The sequence below is a fragment of the Aspergillus novofumigatus genome (assembly GCF_002847465.1).
Source record: "Aspergillus novofumigatus IBT 16806 chromosome Unknown P174scaffold_2, whole genome shotgun sequence".
NCBI classification, from domain to species: Eukaryota; Fungi; Ascomycota; class Eurotiomycetes; order Eurotiales; family Aspergillaceae; genus Aspergillus; species Aspergillus novofumigatus.
Window position 1 is genome coordinate 38,229 of NW_020194275.1, and position 18,249 is coordinate 56,477.

An 18,249-nucleotide genomic window follows, 5' to 3' on the forward strand; every position below is an offset into this window, starting at 1 on the left:
TCTCCAGTGATCCAACATCACACTCATTACATCATCCAAGTAAATTAAATAGAGAGTAGCCCATTGGTTTCTTTAGAGTTCTCTAGGTCAAAAGAATGGTGGTCCTCACATCTCACATGAAACAAGCCTTCGACAGAGGGAGAAATATATAAAGCCATACCTACTGTCCCTGAACTCAAGAGGCATTCCCCTGTAATTCTCATTCCGTCGACTTTGCCCAGCAGCACTTGTGGTCTCCTACTGTCTCTTGTGAAGGAAAAAATGGATTGTCAAACTATAGCAAGACCTCGCCGGTCGGATAGTCCGCGGGTAAAAGGTCAGCAAAGATGCAGACTCCGGAAGAGTTTATTTAAAAGTGCCCATAAATATGGCGTCAAGTGTGATGCGGATGTCTGCGTTATCCTACGGACGCGGGAAGATGGCCGAATATTTACCTTCAGTACTGACTCATTCGACGAATTTTTGCCTATCTTGCAAGAACTGGTGCGAATGACCATAGCTCTGATCGACCAGGAAGCTTACAGTGATAGGATTGACACTATCCACCTCCAGTTAAGAAGACCCCAACAGATTTTACTGGCGGAGTGGCGGATCCGCAGAACTCACAAGAAAGATTAGACGCGGGGTCTGAATCTGGGGATAGTTGATTCAGGCTAGCAATTTGGTTTATAGTTAATATTCTGCACATATAGTCTTCAACTATACCAAGCAGATTACTTCCTGACTCGAGTTCCAGTAGATTTAACAGTTGTAGGAAGTTTGAGTATGGGACAGATTTCCACATCTAGTATGGGGTTCGGGCCGCACCCTGGACGCTGATCAGTTAAAGGGGACTGAACCACATGCTGAGGGGCAGGGCTTGGCCCAGTTCTCATACAGAATACTTGGCCCCTATGGCAACAATAGCCGAGAATCATACAATAACTAAAGTATGTCTTTAAGGACATAAATTTTTGCATTTTAGGAGAGTAGACATCGGGCTTTCGATCGCTCATCATTCGTTACTGTTTCAGACATCAAGGAATGGTCTACTAGCTATGCAACAATAACCCAAATCTTGTTAAGTGACGTAACCACCAAGTCAGATAGTTATCTGAGTTGACTAGATAACTTACTTAGGAGAGTCACTACAAGTTAGACATACCCAACGCTTTTGTTCTAGTTATGGGGACAACATGTAAAATAACTAGAGACATGACCCACGTGTTCCTACCCCGGTGCTCTTGGGATCTACTGTGTGCCTTGCACCTTTGGTCTAAATTTGAACCTCCGAAATGGTATGTATTGCAATGATAAGTCACTCCAGGGTCTAGTGGTAATTATTCACAGGGTGAGACAGAAGCAGTTAAGGAACCCATCATGGAACAGCTGGAACAGCCTGTGCATATTTTATGGAACTGCTCCTCCGAATTTTACTCCGTCCATAGGAAGATCGGTAACTTACAGGAGCAGGGAATGAACTAAGTGGTAATGGTCACTCGCCCCTGCCTGAAATACCATCACTTTGCCCAAACGATGGATTGATAAATAAATACTGGCGTAGGTTACCTGGCCCCTGATCGACGGTAATGTCTATCTTTAGCGGTAATAATCAAAGGAACAGCAAGAAGCTCCACGGGGAATCGTGGAACGGAGGACTGCGCACTACGGAGTCCAGGGCTTGCTCACTTGGTTAAGAACCTTGAAGGCCGGTAACTTACATATGCATTGAAATACTGTACATAGGTGTATGTTATCGTAATTGGTTTTTCGAGTCAAGATACTCTGTGGATCATTGTACGCCTCAAGACCTACTAGCACTTAGGTCAGCGAACCTAAATAGTAATATGGCTGTATGTAAACTTCCTACTGGATTGTCCAAGACCTGGCAGACGTGGATAAGGTACACGTACAGTCTCGTGGCTAGATGTAGTCGTGATAAAATCGGCTTGTGGCTCTCCAAAATGGCGCGGCGATCACTTCAAATTGGAGTGGTGGGTTAACGCCGGCTGTGGAGAACGCGCCGAATATTCCACGGCGGTATGTCAAACAGCCTGGACCATGTGCGGATGCCTACGCTGAATTGAAGTGTGTTGTCCGGATGGTAGCCAGACAAATTTGCGCTATGTATAAACGGAAGTCTTAATCTGGTTGCAAAGAGAATTATCCATTACTATTTCCAGAGTCTCAGAACCAACGCCAAGGGTGATTGAAGATAGGGGCATCTCCCGTTGGACACTGACATTGAAGCAAAAAGAGGATACTGCCAGGTACTAAAACGGCTAACCAGGGCACCAAATGAAGCCATCAGACAGCCATGGGATGCGGAATTTAACTTTTCCCCCCGTAACTGCCTCTTTTTCAATATTTACTTCTTACAATATCTACTCATAGTAGAAGGAAGGTCGATAGCTTAGAGAACCTAGAGGAAAAGAATAAGCAGTAATGATCCCTCATCCCCAGCCAAAAATACGGCGCCGCTGCAACGATGGATTTGATTCCAACCGACATTTATTACCAGATTACCACTGAATTATTCAGTAACATATGCACCTGCGTCTTAGCGGTAACAGCCCAGGACCAAAAGAAGCCCTGGGGATGACTGAGCTGTGGAGTGTATTTTACAGAACAATCTCTTCATATCAAGACCGTAATACCGAGGGGAAGATAGATAACTTACAGTGGCAAAAAAGTAACATCAAGTCATAATCCCTGATCCCCTTGGCAAACATACGAGGCCCGAGCTCAAAAGATGGTTGAACCCAGACGGGGTTAAAATACCAGGGTGAAAACATAAATAGTCTTATGAATTGACGTACATGATGTATCGTAAAACGACTCTAAAAAATACTGGCACCAGGCCAAATGACTAAGATGGCTGTCAGGCCCAGAGTGCAGGATGTTGCCCAAGAGGAACGGTAGAGGGGACCATTTGGTGTCGCATTGCGTCCACTCTGTATGGATCCTAAACCTATCAGACGACGGGACCCAACAGAGTCTTTGGTATTACCACACTATTATATTCGCCTAGGTTTGATTTCCAGAACTACACCAACAATGACCATTGGTACGATGCGATGGGGGATTGGACACTAACACTTGAGGCAGAAAAGAGTATGCAGCTAGCTAAAGAGATTATCTATGGTGGGACCGTCGGAATTTAAGTGAAAGCACGTATACACGTGACCCCAGTATATCACGTGAATAAAAAGTCTTGTGCGAACAAGAAAAACATACACCATTCCCTTTCCACTACGCACACCGTTGCGTACTTCAGACAAACACAGAGGCTATAAAAATTGACGATTCAGGAGCTCATCAGCTAGTTTATAGTGAGTTACTCGTAGCCATCTTCATGGCTTTGATCTGGGGAGTAGCGTGCGTAAACATGTCTAGATTTCGGTGTCTTCCAATCTGCAACACTCCTAACCTACCACTCTCTTGATGCTATTCCAATAAATTCATACAGAACTGGGAGCACAGAGTATTGAACATGGCACCGGCGGATTAAACTCTGCGGGAATAAAAGGTCTTTGTCGCGATTGGAGCCAGGCGAGCCAGCCCGACTAGTTCGCCTGGTCGGTGTTTTTTGGCCACAAACAGGTGCTGAACAAATGTCAGGTTGGTAGAAGCTTCTATGATGCAACAAGGTACACACCTTCATTAGGGCCTCCACCGAGCGCGCTGAGGATATCGCCTCTAGAAATCCAAAGGCTTCTGAATCAGGAGGCCAGCGTCCCAGGTCATCAACTCTAATTACTCTATCATCCATTTCATAGCTCTGCATGAGTTGCATTGTGATAGTGGCCAGGGAATTGATCACTTGAGCTTGAGACTATGTCCAGGGCCGCTTAACACAGTGCTCCAATGCAGCTGTAGGCTGTTTAGCATAACCAGTCTAGGGAGTCAATGATGCGAACTCCTACCAATCTTGACTATCCCATCTGAGCCGAGGAGGATATTCGAGGAGGTTAAAGACGTGTGCTCAAATCCAGCCTCAACCAGGTAGTGTAAACCATTAAGGATCTGCAAAATGTCAATAGAATCACTCATGCCTTGTTTGCACGTTGTACCTGATGCATAACTGAGGCCACCTGATGCTGATCTGGGTGGAGGCTTACAAGGTGCTTGAGAGTGAGAGGAAGGTTATTAACTAAAATAAAGAGTCCGTTCCCCTCCCTGTAACACTCTTTGGCAGAGAGGATGTTTTTGTGTTGAATTACTTGAAAAGCCCGTAGCATTTCGTCGGCTCGCTCTGGAGGATACGCCCGAATTGCTTCTAACTGGGATGGATGGGTTTTATGCGCTGCGATAATCACAGTGCCCGCAAGCTTGCAGCAAAGACTGGCTTGAACGTATTCCAGGGAGACTCTTTTTCTCGAATGATGAGCGGGCGAGATGTTGAACTACCTGAGTCTACGACCTGAGGAAGTCCGAGTGCTTTAGGTAGTCCCTGGATGACCTTTCCAGAATGGATGTCGGTCTCGCGACTCTGGAGTCTACTTTTTTGATGGCTACGCTGCAACTGCAACATTTCCCTTGACCGGTGAGGGTGTGGACCTGACGAGTGTGAGCCGGAGGTAAACTGGTCTGGGACGTCTGGGACGTGGAGAAGTTGAGAGTCGCTTGCAGTGAGGTATTTGCTCGAATCCATCAATGTCACTGTCCAGGCCGCGGGATCCGCGCAGGTTAGTAGATAGATACAAATCAACACCGACCAGGGCAAATGGTGGATTTTATACAGTTGTATGCTCGCCCTTGGAGCAGCTCCGACCAAGGATCAAGGAGTGCTATTTCTATGTGCTTCTATTATTAGCAATAGAAGCTAGTTATCCCAATATCATGCTGCTTAATCAGCCGCATGAAAGGATGCTAGTTATTCAATAGTGACATTCTCATTATATAAAGAATACTAGTCCTTCCTCCCCTCTGGGTATGAATCTTTGCTATGTATATGTGGCAGCTGTTATAGATAGGAGTTTGTTGACAGACACCGAACTCCAGCTCACTTGAGAGCGGAATTTGAAGTACAAGGGTACTGCAAAAGTTTACATTAACCAGATAGTTGCCCATCCATCCATATCTTGAGGACTGGATCCGAAGAATGTTGAAAGGTTGTGCAAGATTTTTAGTCATGACCATTGTCGACGGCTGGACGTCCGCAACCATGTCACTACTGTTGTGTCCAGGCAGCACTTGGAGATGGCGCTCGCATCCACAGGAGTGAGTACCATTGCTCTGATAACTAATCCGCCCGATCAATATCCCCTGCTAGATTTTCCCGCTGGGCAGGTATAATGCCTTCATGGCTAGCACTGTCTGAAGGCTGCGGAAGAACTGCTAGCGCTAAGTGATTAATGGTGGATGGTTGATCTTTACCTTGATGGTGGGCAAGACTTAAGACATCCTGCCTTGCACTGCCCTACTCTGCTCCTTTTATTGAATCTTTTCTGTGAGGGTTCATTCTGACCTGCATCTCGCCCTCGCAACAGACATTAGTTCCGATTTGCAAGCAGCACTTGTGGATGAATATTCAAATGAGAGGGTTCTAAGTGACGGCGAGGTCTATCTCAAAGTTCGTCAGTATCAATATGAGGGGAACGCATGTTTCGAAGAATGATGGATGGCCCGCCTGACAGCTAACAAAGCCAAACAGTTCTGGCAGCTTACATCATGGGTTGATGTTCGCGCTGCCTTTGACCGGCTACAGATCATTCCTGTGCTGCTACTGTAGGGAATGAAGTTTGGCTCTATTCCTAGAGCACTCGCCATGAACTGTTATGAGGTATGTGTTCCTTCGTCACCCACTACAACTCGTCCAGAGCTGAATCGGATAGGAGATGGTTCACGGTTTAGATTCGTTACTGGAGTCATGGTCTTACTACGTGAGAGGCGACTGTGAGAAGATGCTAAAGATTGACCTGCATACAGTGGAAACTCTGTAGGGCTTGGCTCCGTGTGTTTCCGTCAAGGATGTGAAGGTTGTTAAAGGCCTGGTTCTAAGCAGGGAAGTCTTTTCGGAATTCACGTCGTCTGAATGTAAGGCTATATGGAAGAGGTTAAAACGCAGGAGGAATATTATCCCGTCGCTGTATACCTTTTTCCAAGATATGTGGTATCTTAAGGCATGCGCAAACTGCATGAAACATCTGGTTAGCCCATGCCAGTGTTATCCTTCAGTCAAGAGCGCCTTCCTAGGCGTATATAAAATGGGCCTGAACGATGGCGATTGCCTGATCCAAATATCTGAGACGGATTTCCGGCACCAGCGTGGCTCTTAAAGCCTCTGAGCAGAGCTTGGATACCGGCAGCTGTGGCTGTATGTGATGTGATACTATCCACAGATCCCCCGAGAGCAAGGCAGTGACGACCTTGTGGTAAAACCAGGTCATGAAAAGGCGGATGAGATGATCCTGCATGACATGGCCGTCCTTGCCCAACGCCTTGGGTTTGACTTGCCGCATATCCAGAACCTGATCCAGCGATCGCCCGATTGATAGATGGCGCGCGACATACTCCTCAAAGCCTGAAAAGCGGACTGTTACTAATACCCAGAAGATATTTTTGAGTCTCTTGTAACTTGAATCTGTGAGTGTTTCACGGAGGCGGTTCCCCTCGATCACCCAACTTCCCTTGAACCAGCTATGGCCAGAGAGGTAAAACTTAATGAGCGGTATGGACTGCCCTACTGAAAGGCTCAGAAATAGGATTCTCAATTACTCTTCCTCGACATATTGCATGCCGGCAATGTACTGCTTGATAGAAAAGTCACTACTTTGTTCATGAGATAATGTTTCTACTTTGCCTTCTTTGGCCAGCTGCTGGAGACTACGCCGCTGAGCCTAGCCCAGACCAGTTCTCCCTCTTCTGATGGCTCCCTGCCTCACTCGCCACTTTTTGTCCCGGATGACAGAGTACTTGCACCAGGGCCCTTGGTTATTTCAGCAACCCAGAGATACCGTGAAGGCCGGAATGATGGTCACAGTTATAGGGAGGCTGCAAGGCCAGACTGAAGACGGCAGAAGCTGGAGGCAAAGAAATGTAGGTGAGAAGAGAGACAAAGGCGACAGGAGTTACGATGATCGCGTCCTGCACATGATTATTCTTCGACCATCCAAGATATTGATGACTATGATATGGAGAGGCCCCTTGGACCGCCCGTCGTACACCCTGAGGAGCCAGAGGGCATGGAAAGTGAACGCACCAACATGGAAGTGGACAGTCCAGTCATTCCTAGCAACAATGACCTGAATGATCGTGAAGAAATGGAAGAATCTAACAGCTTCGACAATGACTCTGAGCGTGCTTCGACTGCAACCCACGTTCAGTTTGGTGAGGAATCGGAAGTGACTCCTGACAGGGCAGATCGAGCCCTCACTAGCATTGTTGAGAGAATGTCTACCAAGGAGGCTCTAGGTCAGCCAGCAGCTGATGCTCCAGGGGATTTAGAGATGGAACTGCAGCATGAGCTTAACTGCTTGCAGCAAGATGTGGAGGACAGAGTGAAAGACGCTGGGGAGGGAAATGGAGCGGCAGAAAGCCCCACCACTGAACATGCTATATCTGTTAGATGAAGCATGATGAATGTTGAAGTCGCACTAGAAGAGGGCACTGTTCATTCAGCTACCGCGCGTTCGACGGACCAAGTGGAGGCTCATCAACAGTTGTTAAATGATATGCTGGTCCAAGAGGCTGAGCGCCAGGACGTGGGCAGCATTGCCTCCACAGACAGATCAGCTACGCAGGCCTTGAACAAGAAGGCAATGACAAACAAAGATAAGTGACTGGGAGGGATTGCGAAGTGGGCACCGTATATAAATGGGAACAGTAGGGCAGGTTGAGGCCGAGGCCAATGGGTTACACGAGTCAACTTCACGGATGTAGAGCTGAGCTCAAACCAACGGTCTACTTCGAATGTATTGCAACCAGCAATTAAAGACCACACGGAGAACGAAGCGATTCGGCTGGAGGACAGGCTCATCAACTCCAATGGTCCAGGCCGCAGTGAAGTCTTACCGACAGCTCCTGGTTCAAACACAGTCCCTGATATTGTGATCCATTCCATAGCTGAGCAAGCGGATACACTAGCTGCACCCCTCAAGCCTGAGGTTGTGGAATCATGGCAAAATTCCTCTGATGAAGGTAGAGTCGCGGAACCAGTGGACTTGGTCATGGTCGAAGCTGCAAGTCAACCGCCGAAGGTGTTGAGGAAGAAGTCAGCCCAAATTAAGGGCCAAGGTCAACAGACAGATCCAAAATGGGCGCCCTATGACCCAACCAGGAGAGACAATCAAAAATGAGTGGAAAGGCACACGCCAGAACAGGAACCACAAGGGCGGCAGCATACAAGGCCAGTTACACAGATTATCTTCAGCGGGCTGGAGCTAGCTCCGTCATAGCAGCCACCAGAAAGCGAAGCGAGCATAGAGCATGGACTGTTGCCTCCAGAAGTGACCATTCCGGCCCACTCGCACACCCCTAATGACCTAGATGTACGTGCCGTCGCCCACGAACTGTTGGTTTCTGGAGAGGTACAGGGTTAGGTAGCTGGGACGGTGGACAAGCAAGCATGACAGAATTGAGGCCCGGTGACCAAGTCGCCTGGTCCCGGTCTGCATCAGGATGCACAGGAATCTCGAGCCAAGAAGGTGGTAACTTGGATTAATTTCGAGGACTGGGCCAAGACCATGATCCAGGAGGAACACAAAGCCAGTTTAATGCCAGTGCCGGAGCCCCCAATCACCACAGAGCTAAGAGCAGAGACTGCGTCTCTAGATGGCCAGCCTATAACTGTGATGGCGGAATCGAGTCAAGCTACAACGGCTCAAAGCGCAAGAAAAATTCTCAAGCCTCGCATTGTTGTCTGACCCGTCCAGGAGGTCCGCAGGGCACCATCAGCATCCAATCCCAATTCACAAACTGTCACGATCACCTTCCGAGCTCGGGGGGACGATGGGGGATGGAAGACTGTTCATGAACTCCAGGTTAACCCATCAGATCCGTCCGAGGTGGAACGGGTAGCGCGGAAGGATGCGAGGAACCGAAATGCCACATTTTATGACAAGGATCTACACAAGCTAACACCGGCGCAGTGTTTCAAGGCCGCGATTGAGGACAAAACTAATATGATTTTCATGGAATTCGATGGGGAGCTCGTTGTGGATGAAGAAACAATGGCATCTATTACACAGCATATTGAACTTTGAGTAGAGGAATTAGAGCAATTAAGACCGTTGTCCTAGGTTCTACGTCCATAGTGGACCATAAGCTTCGCATCAGGAGCCCATGTAGGCAGCAAGCCATTTGGGACGCCAGTTGGCTGTCCGCGGGCCTAGCTGGCTCACAGTCCGCGGCCCATGGTCTAGCCAGGATTGCGGACGACTGTTCTAAGGACAGGGATCAAAGTTACTGAATTTCCGTCCCTAGCCAACAAGCTTTGGCTTGAAAGCTCCTGCTTATGGGTACTAGATTTGCTGCTATAATGTCCCATGGCCCGATACGGCTTGTAACTGTTGCCTTGTTGTCTCTTGCAGATTTCAGTCTCTTAATTGTGGTCTATTTTGGATCATTTACCTAGTGGGCTTATTATCTTGGTCTTTATGTCACCCATGGATTGCTGGCTAACATAATGTCTTAAGGGTTCTTCTGATCTCCGCCTGAGGTTCTAGGTCCAAAACGGACAAATGCTAGTGGTCTGAACACCTGTAGGGTTGGAGTGACTAGAGCGGAGGGCTACGGGCTTAGAGCCAGATGCTGATGACCCAGGCAGTAAGATGCAGTGTGTAGGCATTGTGATGTATGCCCACGAACACGCGACCTAGCGCCCCTGACCTATATGATTGAAAGACCGCGGTCGTACGACTGGCACAGACAAAGGACCGCCAACTGGCGTCTGTATAAGGTGCAAGACCATCATGGCTGCCCGACTATGTTGTTATGATCCCCGTGGCCTACAGACCACCTGTTATTTTACTAGAGTCATTTACAGGATTTCATCCTCAATGACTGGCGCATCATTCCTAATATTCTTGAGAAGTCCAGCCACTGAAGCGCTAAGATGTTGCATCATGATTAGGTCCCTCTCAAAACGCATGAAGACTGTCTTCAACTGGGTACTGCTTAAATCCTAGAGTAACCGCTGAATGTTGCGCTCTACTTGGTCCATCTCCTAACTCTTCATGCGATTAATTCTAAGCATTTACAATCTGCTAGCCCATGATAATGTATTGTACTAACCAGACCAAGCAATGCATGAAAACATTCACGTAATGGTTTTCAGAAGAACACTGAGTGCTAAGGTTAACTTTCTCTGAGATGTAATCATGATGATGACTTAGCCTTGTGATGCTCTTGGCAAACAGTGGAGACCTGGTCTATTTGATTGGGAATCTCCAGAATGACTAAGTGAGAGTGCCAAGCCGTCAGCATATAGTCACGTGGCTACTACTCTAGATTTTCGATATCCTAGGACATTGAAACGGACACTTCGCCCTCGCACCCTTAAATGACAAACACCCGAGAAAGCAACGCACGGGAGAGCAGGCTAGGCTTTCAGCTAGACTTTCTACCAGACTTTCTACCAGACTTTCTAATATGTTACAGATCAAGTTCAGATAAAAGCAGAAGCTTGTAGTCTTGAAGTGAACAGCAAGCATGAATGGGCAGAAGTACAAGATAAATGACATGCCAACAGGGGACTCTCTTAAGGCAAAGGAAGGATTAGTGGTTTAACAGTCCTAATGTTAATATAATAATCTACAACTTCGGAGAGTGCTAATTGCTTATGGATCACCATGCAGCGCTTCTGGTAACCTATGCAGTGAAGTGAGTTCCAAGGATTGCTGAACAGACACAGTGTGCCCTCTGAGGATAGAAGAGCAAGAGACCATGTTGTCCAGAGACACTTTAACCGTTAGAACCAGGGAAAGGATTGAAATTGGAGACATGCGCTATGTGAAGCCAGGGTAATTCTGTGAGAGGCGCTGATGAATACCCTGAAAAGGAGTCCCAGTAAGTATTATTATTACTGTTCTCGTCTGGCCATGACTGCTGAGGAAGGCTGTGAGACATGGTATGTGCATAAGACGCTGGGTTTGACGGAAGCGTCTGCTGGGACAAACTTGGACTTGGGGCTGTAGAATCAGCTGGGTCAAAGCTATTATGTTGAGCTATGAGAAAGTAGTGGTAGGAGCAGCAGGAGTGGCATGCTAATAGCATAGGTTGCACTAATTACTAATAATGCATTGTGTGTCCGGAAGATAGATTATGAAGGCATGGCTATAAGAGACGGCCCAGAACTAGTTGCTGTTTGTTCGGGTGGAATCCTATTGGAGGAGCCTTTGTAATGCTATAATGTGGATGATAATTAGCAAAATGACTTTAAGGATGAGAAGGGCAGTCTTGCCTTAGTGGGGCTCTGAAACTGACAGATTGAGACACTGGGTAGGGCGTTTGATACTGGCTTCGGGGAGAGTACATTGTATTAGCTAGTGCTTCAGATGTGAGAGGATAGGAGCTGGGTGTAGCAAAGTCAGGCGAGGATTCTAGCAAAGGGCTAGTTGGAGAGATCTCTTTAATTTAGTCTTCTGGGCTTCCCGCGGGAGACCTCCCTCTGTTATAATAAAATACCCTCATGCCTTGTTACCTCCTATTCAGCCAATCAGCATCCAAATAGAATGAGCTTCGCCACGCCTCGCTGCCAATTGTTCAAATCATGATTAAGAGAAAGAAAGTGAAATAAATAAACATAAGAACATTACCTATATTTGCATCTCATGCCATCTGGCGCCATCTTGGACAGGGTTTTGAACATATATATAAGGAAAAAGACATGATTGAACATAGAACAAGAAACAAGTATATATACTAAATGAAGAAGAATTGGGAAGTCATTAACAGTACCTGTGATATAAAACCACAGAGTGTCCTGGCAGTCACTTAATATAGAACAAGCCGCATGGCTAAGTCCGCATTAATAACAAAGTTAGGGGACCAGGAAAGAAACAGAAACAAAGTCAAAAAATAATCATCAGTGAACCAAAGCTTTAAGGCTGCAGGAGGGTCAAAACAGTGGTCAAGGATCAATCATTTAAGATCATGCATGTGGTCTATTTTGTGTCTAACAGTTAGGATGGCTGCATCAGCTAGAATGAGGAGCCTGCTGTGATGGGTCACACGGATGACTTAAAAATCCTGTGCAGAAAGAAGGGCCTCTCATGCTTATGCTTATGCCATCCATGCTTGAAGGTCTGTCTTAAGGCAGGTTCGGCAGGCTGTGAGCTATGTGAGGCATTTCCTGGGGATGAGAGGTCAGGGACCTAGGAAGCTGATATAACATAGTAGCCTGAGACATGGCGTGACTGGGTGAAGTACTATACACCATTAGGTTGAAGAAATTATATCAGAATGTAGGCGTCCAAGGGTCAAAGCTGGCTGAGTGCTACATGGGCAGGGGTGCTTGGTAGTGATAGAAAATCTACTCTAGGGTGGAGGAGGTGATGGGCGCCTGTGTTATATAATTAAAAGCAGCAGGTGTCTCATTGGGGCTGACAAGTGCTGTTATTACAGGTGTTCTAGGCATCTGCTACAATGCATAATTTTTGGTATACTTAGAGGTCGTGGGAAAGAAAGTCTGATTATCCTGGGGTGTCTTACTAAAGCTCAGCCACTCCAGTAAAGGAAATAATTAGTTTCTATCATCTCCCATATTTATTAGACCACTTGGTGCCACCATGCCTATGTGCTTAACTGAGCTTAACATCAGGCTGGTTGAGTTTATCTTAGAGTAGAGAATAGGAAGTACCTCATCCGCATTATCATCTTCTTGCTCATGCTTCTGGTCTAGATCCACATTGGAGTCGCCATCCTTCTCTTTCTAGTTCAACTCTTAGTTGACAATATATACAATCTTATTGGCATCTGAGGCTCATCAATAGCTATCAAAATAAATTTTATGGAAAGAAGATGCTACTTACTAACTTCTCCTCTTTTATAGCATTCTTTAATCCTTCTCACTTCAAAGACCTCATCCAAGATTTGGAGTTTGTTAGGGTCGCTGAGCCGCTGCTTGCAGTCATGGGCAATTTCCTGTAATTGATCTATAGTGATGCCGAATCTTCTAAGCTTACAGATGATATGAATTAACAGAGATAGGTATTCTAAGTCTGTCAGCAAAGCTACTTAACACTAGAGATTTTCTGTAGGGGTACGCGTATAATCCTTTTAAAGATGGTCAGGCTCCTTGTGAACCACATCAGCAGGCTACTATTTAGGCTTTATCTTCTCTGGATCTCCCTTCTTACCAGGACGGGCTCCTGCAGGGGGTTTACCTCTATTATAGGGGTGCTTGACCTGCTTTCCTGGCTTAATGAACTTAATGAATGCCTTTGCAACCTAACAACAGTTAAACTGCTGGAAGTGCTCTAAGGATCTCTCATAGTACTCAAGGACTCTAGGAGTATCACTAATCTTGAGCCTGACCATGTGCACTGATCCATAAGAGGGCATTTCCTCAACGGGGACTGAGAATGGGATAGATGGCGGCACACCATACATAGAGTTGGCTAGAGAATTTCTGCCCTGCTTAGTTTAACAGTAAGACAAGTTACTAAGCGGTTGTTGAGGATCATAACTATATGCTGTAGCACCTGCAGCTGATAACCCTGTTCAAATTTAGTAAGAATATTGAGTTGTGCACGGAGTGTTTATATACTTTGAACCATGGGCGGTTGATATCCTACCTTGGCACTAAGGATTTCTAAAAATCTTTCACAGACTTCGGTTGTGAAAATAGTTTTATTTTTCTCCTGGATAGACGGAGATTCCATCACCTTAAGTCTGCCTATGTTATTGAGATAGATTATGGCGTAGTGGGCGTAAGGGATGTTGATTGATGAATGCATGGATAGACCCATGGGCTATATAGGAGATGAGTTAGCTCCATATGCCTTTCTAATGCTGGTATCACTTACTGAGACATTATCCCAGTCATTAACCTTATCCTGCATGCATGATGCTGGCCTTTTACTGGAGCCAACCCTAGGAGCAGGTGCGCTGAATACCATGATGTAATTTGAGAGGTTGATGTTGACAGAGGTACAGTAGGTTTCGTGGGTGTATTGTTTGGATAATCTTGAGTTGGATGTTTCTCAGGTGGTACAGTTACTGAAGGCTGAGAATAGATAGTGCTCAACACATGCAAATGCTGTCGGGATTGGAGCAAGTTTACACCTGCGATGGTATATTGTCTTGAAGATCTTTGTTCTTCTAACAGGATCAGAATAAGGTGATCTGAGATGGTGATGAGGCTGCAGAGATCCAGGTCTGGTGGGGTCATAGTAAGTAAATACCACTGATTAGCTTTGGTTTGACACTTGAAAAGGCGCAGCGTGCTGGAAGCCTTAAAGGGATACAAGATACAGTAATAAGAAAGGCCCAAAATAGAGATAAGAATGTCAAGATAGAAGCAAAACCTAGCACGGTGGTTTGAGTCCATGACCCCACCATCTGCTGTAGTTTGCTTCTAAAGGCAGATGAGCCATTTCGAGGCAGACTAACCCATCAAACAAATTTGAGAGGGGTTAGTATGCGTGAGGAGTGATGACATGCTACTTACAGGATACACCTAGAGAAGAATAGAGATTAAACACCCAATGAGGTTCAGGAGCAAACGATCAAGATTAGCCTAGGAAGTGGGAGATGCTGCAAGATGGATGCTAGCAACCAAATTTTAGTACACAGACAGGCAGGTGTGATAAGCTGCAACAGAGTTGGAATGAGATCAAGACTACTTAGTCTTTTTCTTTGTTTTCTGCTCCGGGGATATGTACGGTAAATGAGGATGGTGATACTAGAGTCAAGGCAAGAGAGGAGATAATTAATGACTGACAGGTAAGAAGTTACCTAATAACTCAACAGAACACTCAAGGTCCTGAAGAAGAGAGAAAGTAGATGAGAAGAAGGAGGATTAGAGCTTCAAGACGGGGGGAAATGGCTGCATTTCAGTGTTAGCAATGAGAGATTAGATGCCTGTGCCTCTAGGGTGTTGAATAACAATTAAATATAGAAGTAGAAGCGCCATCTGGGGGGTTTTTTTTATTTAGATTTTGATTTTTTAATTTATTAATTCCCTGTTTTTTTTTTAACAAAGAGTGTTCTGAACTACCACTGCCTATAAGTTTATGGCGCATGGGAATAATACATGCATGACAAGCTGCAGACAGGGAAGTCATGCAGGGGCTCCTGTGGGGTATGATATCTCTCTCTGCCCTGCTAGTGTGAACCAAGCATAATACATGGGTTCTCTACCATACTTCCTGCATCTAATGCAGATAGATTGCATGCCATGGATGGTATGGTTATATGAATGTGAATTCCTACAGCCCTCAGCTAAGAATAGAGTATCATTCCTCCCCAGTAACAGTAGTTGGAGGAGCCTCTCTCTAAAGCACTTAAAACTAGTAACTATCCTCTCTCCTCAGCTAAAATAAAGCACCAAACGCCACTGTTAAGGGTGAGTACTATTCTAGTGGTAACTAGTCCTAGTATAGAGGCCTGTGTATCTAATCAACATCTGTAATCTCACTCTTGCATGTACAAGCACTCAGGACAAGACTCGTGGTGATAAACATAATAGACTAGGCCTACTGGTACTTCCGCCCTGCAGCTACAGCAGGGCCGCCTAAGGCGCAAACTAGGTAACTTCTTATCCTAATCATGTTTTGGCGCTTCTCCAGCTCTCCTGTAGATTAATGGCAGCCTCTTAACAGCAGGATCTTTGACTTTGGGCATATGGATGCCTGTTTCTTGCTATAGACCATCAGCTAGTGGATGCTAATGAGGATTGCCACCTCTTACACTCTTATGTTCTTCCTTGTCCTTCTTTCTTGGAATGAGTCCTTCCCTTCCTGCCCCTATATTTTGCCGCTTCCTAGTTTCCATCTAATATGTTAGTAACTGGGGTCTATAATAATCATCAGAAGGGACATACAGAACTCATGTTACTCTTGATAGGGATGATTAGTGATGGCAGCAGAAGACTTAGGATTAGAAATGCACTTCTTCTTAAAGTAGGCGTTCAGGGCAACTAAGACTAGAAAAGCTCCCATCCAAATCTAAATAATAATGTATACGAAGGGAACCATTGCTTGAATAAAACTGATTTCATGCCTCCTTTCTCAGTGGATGACACTATTTATATTCTCATCAAGAATGAAAGCAGTTCGTGACATACTCTGTTATGGAGATAGAACTATCTATTTTAAAATGTGCTCATGATAACATTAAGCAGCCAGTAGGCGAAAAAAGGGAAAGAAAGAAAAAAGTAAGAAAAAAAAAAAACCCTAATCAAGAAAGTCAGACTGTTTAGTATACACTGTTTAAAACTATTCGAGCTCTGGCATACGAATAAGGAACATAAAGCCAAAAATCCTCTCCTTGATAATGACAGTGGGTCTCGATTGGATCATCGTCAGACCCTGGGATACGAGATTCAAGGCCTCTGATCTCAAGTTCATCGAGGCGTACTGATTGCTTGTAGTAGAGTCTAACCATCCACTCGCTGGTTGAGTTGTCAACGTATGGAGAGTGAGCAGCAAAGAGTTCAGGTTCTTCCAGGGACTTCGCGTCATCAATAATTGTACTTTGATCTGAAAGGCTGATAGAGCTATGTCTAGAATGTCTGGTTTCTGCAATGCTGTTTAAATCACAGTTATTGATGCAGGTGTGTCCTTGGTCATCAATGTGCTTGGTCTCCATGACAATGTGCTCCATGACTTTTTCACTATTAATGTACTTTGCAGTCTGCCTAAGGAAGGCATTAGATGGCTGGAAGCAAACTCACAAACAGTACTCATAATTGTGATTTCCTTGAAAATAGGCATCTGATTAATTAACGGAGCCTGGTCGTCTTCATTCTGTCCGTCCTTATTAGTGCTGTTACGACCCAGGACCTTCTGCCACCATGACTTGCAAGGGAGTAAGGCTCTATACCAAGCCATGCCGAAGCAATCATGCAGTGATCTAGAATGAAGGAGGGTCAATGATAGCCAGAGTTGGTCTGTGCTGAATTGCAGTGAGTATCTGGGACAAGGCTGGCGCCTTTATAGACCATGCTGCGCTCATTGAGAGCTTGCTGATGAGTATTGAATCATTTAGATTAGCTATGTTTGTTGAATCTATCCATTAGATAATCCGATACATTGTCCCTATCAATCGCTTCAGGAATTTTTCCAGTGCATCCAACCAATAGGAGTGAGGAGAGTTTATACCTGGATGTTTTGTCTTCAAGTGTGGTGTCCCCTTCAATCCTGTCCTGTCCCCTCCCCTCCAGTCCTGTCCCCTCCAGTCCCGTCCAGTTCCGTCACCCCCTTTCCCCATCTTACTGATTCCTGGATGACAAAGGAAAAGATACTGGGGCTCTAGAGTGATAAACAAGCGCTGCTTTCCATCTTAAGGGTGTGAGATGTTTGCATCAGGTATTATTTGTCTTGTACAGTGGGGTGTATTATTTATTTTTTGACATCCCACTGCACACACCTTTTAATCTTTGGAAGATGGCTTTTCTGTCCTCCCTAATTGGGATGTCCCATCTTGATGACTCAGCAAATTTATAGAAAAGATGGAGGGGTATTGGGCCTAAATGTGATAAATAAGCTAATTAAATTTCTATTAGGTAGTAACAGCGCCTTGGGCCACATGAGATAATGGCTTCATAACATTCTAGTACTGGGCTATATACACTACTAGAAGTCGGTTTTCTTCCGCTAAGCCTTTAAATAGTCGATTCTTGCTGCTTTGCGGCTATAGATGCGCAAATACTGACGCTTTGCAGTTGAGGAAGCAAGTAGGAGATATTTCCCTACTAATGGCTGCGACCTTTACAGTTCAAATAATTCTCCTTGCTTACTTGGTGGTATCTGATGAGCCATGACAAATGTTGTCGGGCAAAAGGCTCTGAATGGAGAGTGGGAGTGGATCTCAAATAAATGCTTTGAGATCCAGGAAGATATGATCATGACATTTGAAGGTCAGTCCTGCAATATTGCAGATTCTGAGGGAAACCCTATTCCGAATGGGAGCCTTGGACCTACAGATGGACAAATGACAAGGGTTGTAAAGGCTGGCTACTGATGCTATATTATGAGAGCAATGGTGAAGTTTGAGAAAACACAACTTGATATTTGCTAGATGTAAGGAATATTTTCACTGATGAGGATCACCAAGCCCCAAGATGTCAGAGATGTTGAATCTATTAGAATATCCCATCCTAAT

At 45.4% G+C, this 18,249-nt stretch overlaps 8 protein-coding genes across 8 annotated transcripts; 5 read left to right on the forward strand and 3 right to left on the reverse strand.

Moving 5' to 3' along the window:
• Positions 1-288: 288 nt before the first annotated feature.
• Positions 289-486, forward strand: P174DRAFT_329345 (uncharacterized protein; the record flags this gene model as incomplete). The annotated part of the gene is made up of 1 exon (XM_024821657.1): positions 289-486. A coding segment is annotated over one exon (198 nt), but the record flags the coding sequence as incomplete, so codon positions are not given.
• Positions 487-3,486: 3,000 nt separating this feature from the next.
• Positions 3,487-4,633, reverse strand: P174DRAFT_457088 (uncharacterized protein; the record flags this gene model as incomplete). Its single annotated transcript, XM_024829497.1, has 6 exons — positions 3,487-3,585; positions 3,638-3,814; positions 3,836-3,852; positions 3,906-4,005; positions 4,053-4,323; positions 4,350-4,633. 6 exons carry the CDS (start codon positions 4,631-4,633, stop codon positions 3,487-3,489), a joined length of 948 nt encoding a protein of 315 aa, XP_024684872.1.
• A 281-nt stretch (positions 4,634-4,914) lies between these two features.
• P174DRAFT_457089 (uncharacterized protein) lies at positions 4,915-6,260 on the forward strand (the record flags this gene model as incomplete). The annotated part of the gene is made up of 9 exons (XM_024829498.1): positions 4,915-4,957; positions 4,994-5,043; positions 5,083-5,271; positions 5,293-5,329; positions 5,472-5,585; positions 5,619-5,698; positions 5,723-5,764; positions 5,817-5,909; positions 5,952-6,260. The coding sequence occupies 9 exons, from the start codon at positions 4,915-4,917 to the stop codon at positions 6,258-6,260; spliced, it is 957 nt and encodes a 318-aa protein (XP_024684873.1).
• Positions 6,261-7,115: 855 nt separating this feature from the next.
• Positions 7,116-7,553, forward strand: P174DRAFT_427844 (uncharacterized protein; the record flags this gene model as incomplete). The annotated part of the gene is made up of 1 exon (XM_024825473.1): positions 7,116-7,553. One exon carries the CDS (start codon positions 7,116-7,118, stop codon positions 7,551-7,553), a length of 438 nt encoding a protein of 145 aa, XP_024684874.1.
• A 278-nt stretch (positions 7,554-7,831) lies between these two features.
• P174DRAFT_427845 (uncharacterized protein) lies at positions 7,832-8,846 on the forward strand (the record flags this gene model as incomplete). The annotated part of the gene is made up of 4 exons (XM_024825474.1): positions 7,832-7,895; positions 7,918-8,180; positions 8,382-8,471; positions 8,610-8,846. 4 exons carry the CDS (start codon positions 7,832-7,834, stop codon positions 8,844-8,846), a joined length of 654 nt encoding a protein of 217 aa, XP_024684875.1.
• Positions 8,847-12,232: 3,386 nt separating this feature from the next.
• P174DRAFT_457091 (uncharacterized protein) lies at positions 12,233-14,473 on the reverse strand (the record flags this gene model as incomplete). Its single annotated transcript, XM_024829499.1, has 13 exons — positions 12,233-12,350; positions 12,459-12,551; positions 12,588-12,646; positions 12,710-12,853; positions 12,875-12,897; positions 12,954-13,154; positions 13,281-13,371; positions 13,429-13,552; positions 13,580-13,640; positions 13,691-13,895; positions 13,950-14,031; positions 14,070-14,182; positions 14,207-14,473. 13 exons carry the CDS (start codon positions 14,471-14,473, stop codon positions 12,233-12,235), a joined length of 1,581 nt encoding a protein of 526 aa, XP_024684876.1.
• Positions 14,474-15,977: 1,504 nt separating this feature from the next.
• On the reverse strand, positions 15,978-16,976 carry P174DRAFT_365998 (uncharacterized protein; the record flags this gene model as incomplete). Its single annotated transcript, XM_024822092.1, has 3 exons — positions 15,978-16,063; positions 16,353-16,779; positions 16,824-16,976. 3 exons carry the CDS (start codon positions 16,974-16,976, stop codon positions 15,978-15,980), a joined length of 666 nt encoding a protein of 221 aa, XP_024684877.1.
• A 928-nt stretch (positions 16,977-17,904) lies between these two features.
• P174DRAFT_365331 (uncharacterized protein) lies at positions 17,905-18,108 on the forward strand (the record flags this gene model as incomplete). Its single annotated transcript, XM_024822050.1, has 1 exon — positions 17,905-18,108. One exon carries the CDS (start codon positions 17,905-17,907, stop codon positions 18,106-18,108), a length of 204 nt encoding a protein of 67 aa, XP_024684878.1.
• Positions 18,109-18,249: the final 141 nt, after the last annotated feature.